Here is a 14,094-nt window from a genome sequence, read left to right as displayed (position 1 = left end):
GTGTATATGGCAACTATTAATAATTAGCAGGGGTCTTTTTTTTTTCTGCTTTGTATATGGGTTATGGTACCCTGCCTTCACCATTATTTTTAATCGCATACTAAAAGTTTAGAACAATCTACTATTTAATTAATTAAATTAGATCTTTTAGTATCTAATTACAAATTACTTTATGCGTTGACATGTCATAAGTTTTTTTCCTGCATGTATTTTTTTATCATAATTAATAATTAGAGTTGGTGGCATATAATTTAATGGGAGAGCATTTAATGCAGGAAATAGTAGTAGACAAATTCTGATACCATTTAATTCTATAATTTCTTAATTTAAATCTATTTAATTTTAATTTATTCATCCTCTTTCAATTTTTGAATAATATAATTATCACAGGAATTAAAGAATAGTCGTAATTCTTTTTTATTCTCTGATTTCTTTTTAATTTTTATCTAATTTTTAATGGTTTCAACTTTATAGTTCACAAATGAACTTTGGACCCTGTAGATGCAAGATAAACAATATTGTCTTATGTTCTTCATAGTTTGTATTCAATCTTTTATTTTTATTTTTATTTTTCTATTAACAACCTTGTCCCATATTGTAGGAAGATAATGAGTTGCGGCTTGTACCTATTGATAAATTATGATTGTGTTATTTTGGTGATGTTGCTCATCTTGCATGACAATCAGTGGGTCACAAGGTATGTATGAATTTCTGTATATGTATAGTTTTAAATTCTATATATGTATAATTTTAATTTAAATGAAACTGGATCGTTTTATTGTATTGATATAAATTTTGTGTCAAGAATTAGTCATCCTTAATATAATTTTGTTTAATTGATCAAGAGTATAGGATAATGCAAATTAAGGAAGTTTGGAGGATCAATTATTTAGGAGTGGAAATTAAAAGTGTTTCTTTTGTCCCAACTTAAAATTTGTTGTTCTATTCATATCTGGATACCTAGTGGTAGACTTTGAGTTTGTTTTTTTTTTTTTTACAATTAGTGTCAATCTATAAGAACAAGGGGGATATACAAAATTGTGCAAATTATAGGGGAATCAAGCTCATGAGTCATACCATGAACTTATGGGAAAGAGTGATCGAACGGAGATTAAGAAAGGAGACTCAAGTTACTGAGAATCAATTTGGTTTCATGCCGGGAAGGTCGACCATGGAAGCGATTTATTTATTACGGCGGGTGATGGAGCAATATCGCATGGCCCAACAAGACTTGCACTTGATTTTTATTGACTTGGAGAAAGCGTATGATAGAGTGCCTAGAGAGATTTTGTGGAAAGCTCTAGAGAAGAAAGGGGTTAGGGTTGCATATATTCGAGCTATCCAAGATATGTATGATAGGGTATCGACTAGTGTTAGGACACAGGGTGGAGAGTCAGACGATTTTCCCATCACAATTGGTTTGCACCAAGGGTCAACCCTTAGCCCCTACTTTTTTACCTTAATTCTGGATGTCCTCACGGAACAAATCCAAGAGATAGCGCCGAGATGCATGCTTTTTGCAGATGACATAGTCCTCCTTGGAGAGTCGAGGGAGGAGTTGAATGAGAGGTTGGAAACTTGGAGACGAGCTCTAGAAACACATGGCTTTCGCCTAAGCCGAACCAAATCGGAGTATATGGAATGTAAGTTCAACAAAAGAAGGAGGGTTTCAAACTCAGAGGTGAAAATAGGAGACCATATTATCCCTCAAGTCACACGGTTTAAATATCTTGGGTCTGTAATACAGGATGATGGGGAAATTGAAGGGGATGTGAATCATCGCATTCAAGCAGGATGGATGAAATGGAGAAAAGCATCGGGGGTGTTATGTGATGCAAAGGTACCGATCAAGCTAAAGGGAAAGTTTTATCGGACTGCGGTAAGACCGGCGATTTTGTACGGAACAGAATGTTGGGCGGTCAAGAGCCAACATGAGAATAAAGTAGGTGTAGCGGAGATGAGGATGTTGCGGTGGATGTGTGGTAAGACTCGACAGGATAAAATTAGAAATGAAACTATTAGAGAGAGGGTTGGAGTAGCGCCTATTGTAGAGAAGATGGTGGAAAATAGACTTAGGTGGTTTGGGCATGTAGAGAGAAGACCGGTAGACTCTGTAGTGAGGAGAGTAGACCAGATGGAGAGAAGACAAACAATTCGAGGCAGAGGAAGACCCAAAAAGACTATAAGAGAGGTTATCAAAAAGGATCTCGAACTTAATGATTTGGATAGAAGTATGGTACTTGATAGAACATTATGGCGGAAGTTGATCCATGTAGCCGACCCCACCTAGTGGGATAAGGCGTTGTTGTTGTTGTTGTTGTTGTTGTTGTTCTGATTGTTTGGAATTTCCTCAATTATGTTGCAAGACAACATAAGTTAGGTATAATTGATAGGTTGATGTACAAAGTGGTAGTGTAATTTAGGTCATGTGAGGTTCACTTTGGTTACACTTAGGAGAATAGCATAGTAATCAAGGTGTTTAGGATATAATTTACTAGTTTTGATAAAAAGAACAAGAATACCCATTTTTTGGCAAAGTTGTACTTTAACCATTTATAGTAGAAAATTCAGAAGGAAACAATACTAATTGTGGGCTTGATTTGTTTTCAAGCCTCAACTCTTATCACTTGTACCTTGTCTTGGTTTTAGCAGAGAAAATAGCTTATCCCCTTGGAAAATGGTTTCCAGGCTTCACTAGGATTTGGAGACTCACTTTTGAAATGTATGGTTGAAAACGTTTTGGGTTTTGTTCAATTAGGTGGCTTGTGCAACTTCTGAAGGCATCATGGTGCCCATTGAAGTAAAACAACTTATGGTGGGCTCTTGTGGGCAAGGCCGGTTCCATGTGTACCATATATTGGTGTTCAGAATCACACCATGATACATCTTTAATATAGAATTAAAATTATAAGAGATTGACAAAACTTTCTCTAACAACCTAGGAAATATGAATTTTTTAGTGGCTAAGCATGCAAAGTGACATTTTTTGCATAGTTGCATCATATTGTATATTGATGTTTTCTAAGTGTCATATGTTGTAATTAGCAAATTTTTGTTATGGTTACTATATCAGATTTGAACCACTTCCAATATCAGCTACTCAGGGACTGGAACTGGAGAGCTTCTTCACCTTGTTTGTTCTGACCTATAGAAAATTGAGGTTTGTTTTCTATGAAGGTTGCATTCTCTTTTGTATATCATTGACAGTGGGTAAATTTAGCTTTTTTCTACTTTTATGTTGCAAGCAAGTTGATTTGATTATACGCTTGCACCATCCAATAATAAGTCATTAGATTTAGTTGGAATATTCTTGTTCATTATAATTTGCACACGCAGCTTCTTGTATTTATTCACTATATTTGTATTGTATAGACTGTAATTAGTATAACATGGTAGGAATATAGAAAAATTTATAGATTGTAATTAGTATAGCAATGTAGCTTCTTGCACTTATTCATTAACTAATTTGATAGCTGAAATTTTACTTGGGTTTATAAATTTTGCAAAAATAATAATAAAAAAAAAGCCACATTCTACATCGGTTGACTGATAGCCGATGTAGAAACCCTCTCAATTCTACATCGGTTGACTGATAACCGATATAGAAACACTCCCCATTCTACATCGATTTTACCCTCAGAATCGATGTTGAACACTCACATTCTAAATCGGTTGTACCATCACAATCGATGTAGAACAATCCTCATTCTAAGACGGGTCTGACACTATGTCCGTCTTCGTACCAATGCCCTTCAAAGACGGTTCTTCAACCGATGTTGTTATTCAATGACAGGGGTCTACCACCACGCGTCATAACCGATGTAGAAAGGCCATTAGAACCAATGTAGAAGGCCTTTTTTTTAGTAGTGATACATTGTGTGTTGAACCATGTTAAAACTTTATGTCTTCTTTCCTTTCTCCTTATTCCTTTCCCTTTTTCTTATTGCTCTATACTAATAACTGGTATCAAGAGCTTTTGGTTGCTCCACGGGATTTCCTTAGTTTAGAGGAATTAGTGAGAGTCTTCTCAGTTTAAAGGAGGAGGCAGTGGGAGCAATGGCATTTGAAGAGGAGAAGGTGAAGATCAAGAAGTTCGATGACAGACATTTCAACTTTTGGAAGATGCAGATAGAGGATTATCTGAAGATGAAAATAGAGGATTATCTATATCAGAAGAAGTTGTATCAACCCTCATCAGGGATTAAGCCAGACGACATGAAGCAAGAAGAATGGAACTTGCTAGATCGATAGACTCTTGGCGTGATCAGATTGACATTAGCCAAGAATGTCGCGTTCAACATTGTAAACGAGAAGAGTGCAGGCTTAATGAAGGCGTTATCAAATATGTACGAGAAGTCATCGATAGCCAACAAAGTATATTTGATGCGTCGGTTGTTCAACCTCAAGATGGGAGAAGGTATCTCTGTAACTGATCATATTAATGAATTTAATACTATTGTTGCCCAGTTGGAGTCAGTGCAGATTAATTAAATTTGAGGATGAGTGAAGGCATTGATTATATTGTCATCACTACCGGATAGTTGGGCTGCAACTGTTACTGTAGTTAGTAGTTCTACAAGGGAGAACACATTAAAGCTTAGTAACATCAGTGACTTGATCTTAAGCGAAGATGTTCGTAAGAGAGATTCAAGAGAATCTTCTAGTCACGTTTCCAATTCAGCATTGAATACTGAAGGCAGAGGAAGGAGTACCCAGAAGGATCAGAATGGTCAAGGCAAATCAAAGTCAAGAGGGAAAGGTCAGACAAAATTTCGAAGTGACATTATCTGCTGGAATTGTGACAAGAGAGGTCACTTTAGCACATTCTTGATCTGATCCTATTTGAGATTAAGTTTTGTAATTATAAACCTTTGAGCCTTCCTTTTGTACGTGGATCAGAAAATGCTTAAAAGCCATATAGAAAACCTTGATGATGTCTCTTCATGATTTGTGAAATACACCACCCATGTCACTTCATACATAGTCATACACACTTCATCACCTTGAATTAGTCTCCTGCATCAGACAAACTATGAGCCTTCCTTCTGTGGATCAGAAAATACTCAAAAGCCATATAGAAAACCATGGTGTCTCTCCTTGTCAGGCCCAGTGGCCCTGAGCGTCCTCCAGAGGTGCAACTAGACCCACAACTAAAAGGGGTCCAATTTTTTTAAAAAAATTATAGTTTTGTAATGTTTTTCTTAATATTTTAAATTATTTTTATAAATAAATTAAAGTTGTTATTATATTTTATGTCTCCTTTTTTTATGTTAAAATGTGACATGATTAAAACATGTCACACTTTTAGTTAATTTTTTTAACGTGTTGTAATCATCATTCATATTGAAGAAACACAAAAAAAAATTAAAATTATAAAGAAAATAAAATTAAAATTAATATTAATATAAAGAACAAAATATATATAAGTTTTAATATGAAGTGATATTCTATCAATGATAGATGATAATAATTGAGCTAGAAAATTTCCTTTGTGGAATCAAATATAAAAAATAAATTAAATCATAAATATAATCAACATTTAAAAATATATAAATGAATTAAAATTTTTAAAAAGAGACGAGTTCCATGCGAGTTTACTCAAACTCGATATAACTCAACAACGGGATCAAGATAAAGTTAATCATGCATTTCGCTTGTCTCTTTGTCATGCCTATTATATATATAAATATTTATGTGTATGTAATTTTTTTAGAGATATAAATTTAATAATAGATGATGACATAAGAGTAAATTAAATAAATGAGTTATCCAAAAAAATATGACATGTTTTTCAAATTTGTGAAAATTATGTTACTAGTATTTGTTTAGTTAAATAAAATGTAAGTTTAATTAAGATTTTCATACCTTAAATATAGTCCGTTTTCAAAAAACTTACCTAACATTCATTTTGCCGAGATACTTGGAAAATTTTTGCATTTCATTTTAGTACCTACCATCAGCATCCGTTAAATGATGATGTGACAAACAGAGTGTCACGTCATCACGCCTAGTCACTAACCACATAAGCACAGGCATCTCCACGTCATCAATTTTTGTTTTTTTAATTTTAAAAGAATGATATTGGCATTTGCAAAGGAGATTCTCCAAAACCTTAAGGCAAATTGAGTTGTCATCCACAGCAAGAACATGCATACCCATAGGAAAATGATCACAATCCCATCTTCCCTTTGGTTTTCCACAACCATATTGAGCCAACAAAGGCAAAAGCAACATACCCAGATGAGAAAACAAGGTTCTTGTGCAGAGATCAAACCTCGGAGACCCAAAAGCTTCAATTTTGAAAATGCGAACTTTGTTCTCTAGGCCTCTCTTTCACCAACAACAAAAAAAGGGCAAGAAAGAAAAGGGAGAAGAAAAAAATGTGGAACTGGAACAATGCTGTAAGAGTAATCCAACTGAACCCCATTCCTTCTCTCTGCATAGATCTACTCCTCCAACTCCCGCTTCACACAGTCGTGGCGCAAATCTACCTTTGTAGTGAACGCGCGCAACATCTTTGCGAGCGCTAGGGAGGCCGCGAATCGCCTCAAGCGCACCAGCGGAGGGCGGATCATTTTGTTCACGACATTGTAGGTGGTGGTGCTGAGGCCAAGCTTCAGTGCGTACATGACGTTGAAGATTGTGGTGAGAGAGGGGGAGGCTCTTCCGAAAGTTCATTTGGGTTTGAATCTAAAAGCATTTCCCTTAAGACATATTTATTCATGTAGGTTTACTTTCATTTTGTGTTAATTATAACTATTTGAATGTTTATTTTTCTTTTAAAAAAAAATTCATCACCTAGGACTTTTTGAGGTTTGTTGTGTTTTTTGTCCTTAGAAAGGTAAAGTATAAGGATATTGCTATGGATTCTTGAGATTCTATGTTTGGAGTGACTTTTGATCTAGAGGAAGAATATTTAGAACAATTTTGGGAGATAAATGAAGAAAAGTGATAAATTTTACAACTAAAGGACATGATGTACGTGTAGTGTTTTGGGAATATCTTGAGTTGTAGACATGAAAATTACATGAGACCTATGTCTATAAGGACGACATTATCTACAATTTTTGTGAAGACACCAAATCAAGAATCTCACTTCTTGAATGTGATTTGGGCTATGCAAGTGACTCATGTTGCAGCATGTTGTTGCGCCTTTGTTTATTTTATTTTAACTGTAATGTGCTTGGGCTTCTTTTAGGTTTTTCAGTTTAAATAGACCTTTCTAAGTTTGTTTTGGTAAGTCTCTAATCGGGGGAATCCTAGGGAGGAGCGACAGCACTAGGCTTGGGATGAGGATGATGGTTTTCTTCTTTTTCTTTTGTGATTTAAATGTTCTTATCTTATATCTTGGTTTTGTTCTCTATGTTTAAGTGTTTTCTTTCTTCTTTTTTTTTTTTTTGGATTTGGGCATAGCCCTTGACTATTGTTTATGATAATCTAGTTATTTTGAGGTGTTCTTCAATTCTTTTCTTTAAATTATTCTCTTATCAATTTTATACATGTGTAACGCTTGATCACCGTTTGCATGATGTTAGACGCCTATGGATGCACTAAGAGGTGAAGTTAGTGCATTGGAACCATAAGAGGAGAGCTTAATTAGTAAAGAGGGTAAAAAGTTTAACTAAACTTAGTACCACAAGAATAAAGATTAATTCAATTAGGCACATCTTTATTTCTTGGAAGCGACAAAAAATTACCTTAAATCAATTTGTCATTAAAGGAGAATTAGAGAGAACCTTGAATTGTTAAATTAGTTAAACAAGAGTTTTAGTGTGAAACTCCGGATTATTATTTTATCTAATTAATTCTTGATATTTTTCTTTATTTATTTTAAATTACTTTCCCTTTTATTTTATTCTCAATATTTTCTCTTTTCAATCAAATAAAATATCTTATTTTATCTTTTTGAATCATGATAAATTGGTAATCATAAAACACAATTCTTATGGATTCAATATTTTTTTACTTGACGACAACCTTGTACTTGCAGTTTTTCCATCAACCATCCAAAAAATATTTTTCAATTAATTGTTATTTTAAATTTCAATGAGAATATCAAACAAAAAATACCAAGTTCTAATGAAAAATACTTTAGAAAAAAAGATTATTTTTTAAATGTTATTAAAAAATTAAATAATATTAACCATTTTTTTTAATTTTCATATAAGTTAATCAGATTTAGAAGGTAGTATAAACCAATTTTCATGTATTATATTATATAGTGCTCCATCATTCTTCAATTTTGTCATCATATTATAAGGCTATCATCTATTTATAGAGACAGAGCAGAAAACCATGATTTGGACATATTAAATGTTGAAGAAAGCCAACTTTTGGAATGAATTAGAAGAAAAACACAAATAGACACGTTTCAAGAACATTTATGGGGCCATATAAACTATTATTTTATTTGATTTATGAGGCATTATTTCATCAATCATTCAATTATTATTATCATTATTATTATTATCATTATTATTATTATTCCTCTCCTTGATCTCTTCGAGATTACAAAGCCAATCAAACAACCACCACTGTTCACTGTGCATTCAAACAGACAGGCCGTCCTCTCCTCTTTTTCCTCACTACCTCGTTGTTGGCAGAAACACCCTCCTTTTATACACCTCTCTCTTTTTTTTCCCACCCTTTTTCTCTTTGTCTTTCCATCATCAAGTTTTGAGCTTATTCATGACAAAAGTAATTATTCCATTCACTGTGATTAAAGCTAGCTCGTTGCTTTGCAACATTTTTTATAGTACCACAAGATTGAATAGAAGCAGCTTTTGATAATCCACATAACTTTACATACAAATCACAGAGAGAGAGAGAGAGAGAGAGAGAGAGAGAGAGAGAAAGTTGCATCACATGCAATCCACTTTCACATGCAAAGCCAAAATTTGCCTCAGTGACAAGAAAGGCACAAAACCCTCATCATATCAATGGCGCAGACACTAGTCTTGGTGTGTCCTCAAATGCACTGCTATAAGCTAGCACACACATATATATACCTGCATCTTCCTCATACTACCAATATCTGAGCAATAGAATTTTATTATTGTTTTCAAACCAAATTGTTGAACCTCATTGAACCAAATCTCCATTGAAATTATTTTTTTCTAAACCTAGTATATCGCTGATTAAGAGTCAAAAACTAATCTTTGAAATAGTGATATCCAAAGGTTTTTTTGTTTAACCAAAACTCCAAATTCTCTTTTGTGAGGTATTATTGTTGTTGTGGAAGCTGCAACAAGTTGGAAAAAGATGAGAGCAGGAGTTTGCAGCATACAGCTACAGGCTCTGACATCAGAGGCTGCAACCCTAGTTAAACAAGCTGTTACTCTTGCCACAAGAAGAGGGCATGCTCAAGTGACCCCTCTTCACATTGCCACTGTCATGCTTGCTACTTCCACAGGCCTTCTCCGCAAAGCTTGCCTTCAATGCCACTCTCACCCTCTCCAATACAAGGCATTGGAACTTTGCTTCAACGTTTCCCTCAACCGTTTGCCAGCATCCACACCAAACCCTCTTCTGATAAGTCCTCCATATAATTCCACCACTACTACTCCCTCACTTTCCAATGCCTTGGTTGCAGCCTTCAAACGTGCTCAGGCTCACCAACGCCGTGGATCCATTGATCAGAACCAGCAGCAACCCATTTTGACTTTAAAGATTAAGGTGGAGCAGCTCATAGTCTCTATCCTTGATGACCCTAGTATTAGTAGGGTCATGCGAGAAGCTGGTTTCTCTAGCTCCCTTGTTAAAACAAGGGTTGAACAAGCTGTTTCAATGGAATTAGTTTGTTCACAGCAACAAGCTTATTCCAAGGAAAACACCACCGAGCTTCAAGTTCTTGGTGGTGGTACTAGCAGCATGCCCCCTTCTAGATCCTTTGGTCATTTTGGAGGCTCATTCAAGTCTATGGAGGACCTTGTTCATGATGATGCTGGTGATCATGTAGTAGATGATGTAACTAGTGTTTTGAGCGAACTTGTGAGCAAGAGAAGAAACACAGTCATTGTTGGGGAGAGTCTTGCTAGTCCTGAGGGAATAGTTAGGGGACTGATAGAGAATTTAGAGAGAGGGAGTGTTCAAGGAGAGTTGAGGTTTGTACAATTTGTGAGTCTCCCTCTTGTCTCCTTCAGGAACATTGGCAAGAAGGAGGTTGAAAGGAAGCTTGTGGAGCTTAGAAACCTTGTAAAAAGTCATGTGGGAAGAGGGTTTATTCTATACTTGGGTGATCTGAAGTGGTTGTTTGAGTTCTGGTCAAGTTACTGTGAGCAAAGAACAAACTACTACTGTTCTGTGGTGCATATAGTGATGGAGCTTAAAAAATTGATTAGTGGAAATGGGGAGAATGGTAGATTGTGGCTTATGGGGATTGCAACTTTTGGAACATACATGAAGGGCCAAGCATGTCACCCCTCCCTTGAAACTATTTGGGATCTTCACCTCTTTACAGTTCCAGTGTTACTATCATCCTTGAGACTTGGTTTAACTTTTGATAGGTAGTTAATTCATCCTTCTATATACTTCTCTATTTTCTGCTTTGAGTGTTACTATTATTGTATTTTTTTAGTGATATTGAATTTGCTGTTGTTTTTCTGTTTCAGTGATTTTCAAGTTCAGGAGAGAAGCAAGGTAACATTCAAGGACGAATCTTTTGAAGAACGAGCCAAAGTGCGCAAGTATCTAACTTGCTGCAGAGATTTCTCATTAAATTTTGAAAAAGAAGCTAAAAGCACCACTAATAGTATTACTATAAGCAAGAGAGATTGCACCACTAACTTGCCAACATGGCTCCAAAATTGCAAGGAAGAGAGAAGTCGCATCATGGAGAATCAGGTTCTTATCTTAATTAACCACTCTTAATTCAAAATAATTAATAATAAGGCATTAATTTATGGACAAAAGTCTTGATAACTGATGTTTCTGTGTTTTTTGTTTTGAACCAGGAAAATGCTAAGCTTAGGGATATTTGTAAGAAATGGAACTCATTTTGCAGTTCAGCGCATGGATTTCCTTCCAATCCTGAGAAACAATTTTTTTTCATTTCATCCTCTCCTTCATCCCCTACTTCAGTCTCTTCACATGAAAGAAAGCTTAGTTTGAATCTGAAACACCTAAATTGGCCACTCATTTCTGAACCAAAACAAGTACCTAAAGAATGTGAGTTATACACTGAGACTACTGTTAGTGATGATTCCTATGAAGGAAACTTGATAATGTTCATGCCAGAGAAGAACATTCCTAAGCCAGACCTTTTGTCAAATCCCAATTCTAGCCCCAATTCTGCTTCTTCAAGTGAGGCAGTGGAAGGTTTGGACAGCACTCAAATATTCAAGGAGCATAATGATGAAAATCTAAAGATTCTCTGTGATGCATTGTTGAAAAAGGTTTCACAACAGAAAGAAATAGTTAAGGAGATTGCAAGCACTGTGCTTCTTTGCAGGTCAGGAATGAGAGAAGGAGTGAATCACTTAGTGAAGAGAGATGATAGGCAAGAAATTTGGTTTTTCTTTTTAGGTTTGGATTCTCAAGCAAAAGAAATGGTCTCAAAAGAGCTAGCTAAAGTTGTTTTTGGCTCTTACAGTAACTTTGTTTCCATTGGTATAAGTAGTTTCTCTTCCACTCATGAGGAGTCCAAAAATAAAAGACCAAGAGATGAGTTTGGTGGCAGTTATCTTCAGAGGTTTGGGGAAGCACTGAATGAGAACCCTCATAGGGTGTTCTTCTTGGAAGATTTGGAGCAAGTTGATCATTTTTCTAAAAAGGGTGTTAAGAAAGGAATTGAAAGTGGAACTATAACCCTTCCTGGTGGTGAATCTGTGCCTCTCAAGGATGCAATTGTCATTTTCAGTAGTGAAAGCTTCAGTTCAGTGCCAAGAGCTTGTTCTCCTGCAAGAACCACTTCTCCATTTTCCGATGAAGACATGGAAAAGAATAATATTAACAAATCAGAGGAGAAAACTCCATGCCTCTCTTTGGATTTGAACATGGCCATTGAAGTTGATGTGCAAAAAAATGTGCATTTAGATGGAGACACTGCTGAGATACTAGAGTTAGTTGATAAGCAAATTAATTTTAAAATATGAGAGGGAAAATATAGTTTTCAATATGTTTTATTCTTTTTCGGGTGATAATTTTGTTATATATGTTTTCCACTTATTTAGTGTTGCTTAGTTAGACACTTGGTGAGGGAAAGTACGTAATACAAAACTGTTAGATAGAGGTACAGTTTTATGTGTAATTTACAAGCTTTGATGGGGTTGGTACACCTAGGAGATCATGCATCTGTATATATGTTAAGTAATCTGATATTTTTTCTTCATGTGATAGTGTGGCTGTTGTTTTATGTTAAAAACTAATATAAATCATGGATTTTCATGAAATCTTATCATTTAATTGCAAATATTATATATATATATATATATATATATATATATATATATATATATATATATATTATTGTCATTAACACATTTTTAATTAAATTAACGTATATATTATTAATATGTTTTGCATGAAAAATGCAGCAAAATCCTTATTGATTTGCATGTAATCACTAACCAACGAATACTACTTCTCATCTTTAAACAAAACCAAAGTTCTGAAACTCCCACGTATATGTCACACAAAGTTAAACAATTAGTTCCAATGTTTTTCAAGTCAATTAATTTGACGATCATATTTAACCAATGATGTGCACGCATGACACAAAAAGTTAAAAAATTAGTTTCAATTTTAAAATTATTCTCTCCTATCCAAAATAATTGGAGAGTCTCCAAGTAAAGAAAAGAAGACTATCAGATCAAATGTGTGATTGAGATTATATTGGAGAGTTACTCCTAAATTCACCGTTTCAAGTTTAAGAAACATCAGATATGGAGAAGTATGATGGCTATCAAGTGTTGTTCATTAGGAGAGGAAGAAGAAACTTATCTCACAATTAGGGAAAAGGAGACTAGTGGATCAGGTATGTGGTCAAAATTAAATTGGAGAGTTATGCCAAGCTCACCGTTTCAAGTTTATGGAACATTGGATATGGAGTAGCATGATGGCTATCAAGTGTCATCTATTGGGGGAGGAAGAAGAAATCCTATCTCACAAGTCACAACACATGTATGCTTGCTATCTCATTGAGCTTGTGGGAAATAGCCTAGATTCAAATTCTCTCTCATCCAAAATAATTGAAAAGTCTCTAATTAGAGAAGGAGAGACCCTTGGATCAAATGTGCGATTGAGATTGAATTGAAGAGTTACTCATAAACTCACCGCTTCAAGTATATGAAAAATTGGATATGTAGTAGTATGATAACTATCAAGTGTCATCCATTGAAAAAGGAAGAAGAAATCTATCTCATAAGTCACAACACTTGTACACTGACTATCACAGTCCGCACATTGAGTTCCTGGAAAAAAAAACGTAAGGTTCAGTGGGAAGAAAAAGAAGCAGTCATGTTTGAGAAAAAGAAGCGTGGAGAAAAATGCAAGATGCAGATCCTAAATATTCAGAGTGCATGTCAGGTGAGAGCATGTGAAGGCCTAATTTTCATCATTCAATGTTACAAATATGGTCAAGATTAATTTTTATGATAAAGAATGAACTCTTACGTTCTCGTGCGTTAATAAAACAGCAACGCTATTTGGTACGAACGACACGCACGAAATGTATGAATGTAGATGTATATCAATGACATTTTTAAAAAATTAAAAAAGGTTAAATTACTATAATTTTATGATTCTTACATTTTTATTCTCTATAGTTTGAAAATGATTTTTTTAGTCTCTAAGTTTACATTTTAATTAACTTTTAGTTTCTATATTAAAAGTATTTTTTTTAATTTTTATAATTTATATTTTAATTCTCTTTTAGTCCCTATAATTTAAAAATAATATTTTTAATTTATATAATTTATATTTTAATTATCTTTTAATTCTTATTAAAAAATATAAAAATAATTAATTACAAATTAATTATAAACTATTAATTATTTTTTATTATAAAAAATAGAAACATACCAGGACTTTTCAAATTCAATGACCCAACCCATCAGGGTCATTCAAAGAATATAAGTATAAAACCCTACAATTCCT

At 34.4% G+C, this 14,094-nt stretch overlaps 1 protein-coding gene across 2 annotated transcripts; it reads left to right on the top strand.

The window, feature by feature from the left end:
• Positions 1–641: 641 nt before the first annotated feature.
• On the top strand, positions 642–12,389 carry LOC100811773 (protein SMAX1-LIKE 3). 2 transcript variants are annotated; one of them, XM_006588979.3, is made up of 5 exons: positions 642–697; positions 3,074–3,160; positions 9,221–10,505; positions 10,611–10,842; positions 10,953–12,389. In XM_006588979.3, the coding sequence occupies exons 3-5, from the start codon at positions 9,262–9,264 to the stop codon at positions 12,090–12,092; spliced, it is 2,616 nt and encodes an 871-aa protein (XP_006589042.1). In that variant the 5' UTR covers positions 642–697; positions 3,074–3,160; positions 9,221–9,261; the 3' UTR covers positions 12,093–12,389. The 2 variants fall into 2 exon arrangements, with proteins under 2 accessions (XP_006589042.1, XP_040862292.1); XM_041006358.1 differs by lacking the exons at positions 642–697; positions 3,074–3,160 and having other exon boundaries at positions 3,167–10,505.
• The last annotated feature ends 1,705 nt before the right edge of the window (positions 12,390–14,094 follow it).

The sequence above is a fragment of the Glycine max genome, chromosome 10 (genome assembly GCF_000004515.6).
Source record: "Glycine max cultivar Williams 82 chromosome 10, Glycine_max_v4.0, whole genome shotgun sequence".
Lineage (NCBI taxonomy): Eukaryota > Viridiplantae > Streptophyta > Magnoliopsida > Fabales > Fabaceae > Glycine > Glycine max.
The sequence above is the reverse complement of the archived record's forward strand: the minus strand, read 5'-3'. Positions and strand labels throughout refer to the sequence as shown.

What these genes read in the sequence shown, in the direction of transcription:
- LOC100811773 (XM_006588979.3), top strand. Translation starts at nt 9,262, where the DNA reads ATGAGAGCAGGAGTTTGCAGCATACAGCTACAGGCTCTGACATCAGAG. An exon ending in CTTGGTTTAACTTTTGATAG is followed by an intron (nt 10,506 to 10,610) that starts GTAGTTAATTCA and finishes TTTCTGTTTCAG; the next exon opens with TGATTTTCAAGTTCAGGAGA. An exon ending in GTCGCATCATGGAGAATCAG is followed by an intron (nt 10,843 to 10,952) that starts GTTCTTATCTTA and finishes GTTTTGAACCAG; the next exon opens with GAAAATGCTAAGCTTAGGGA.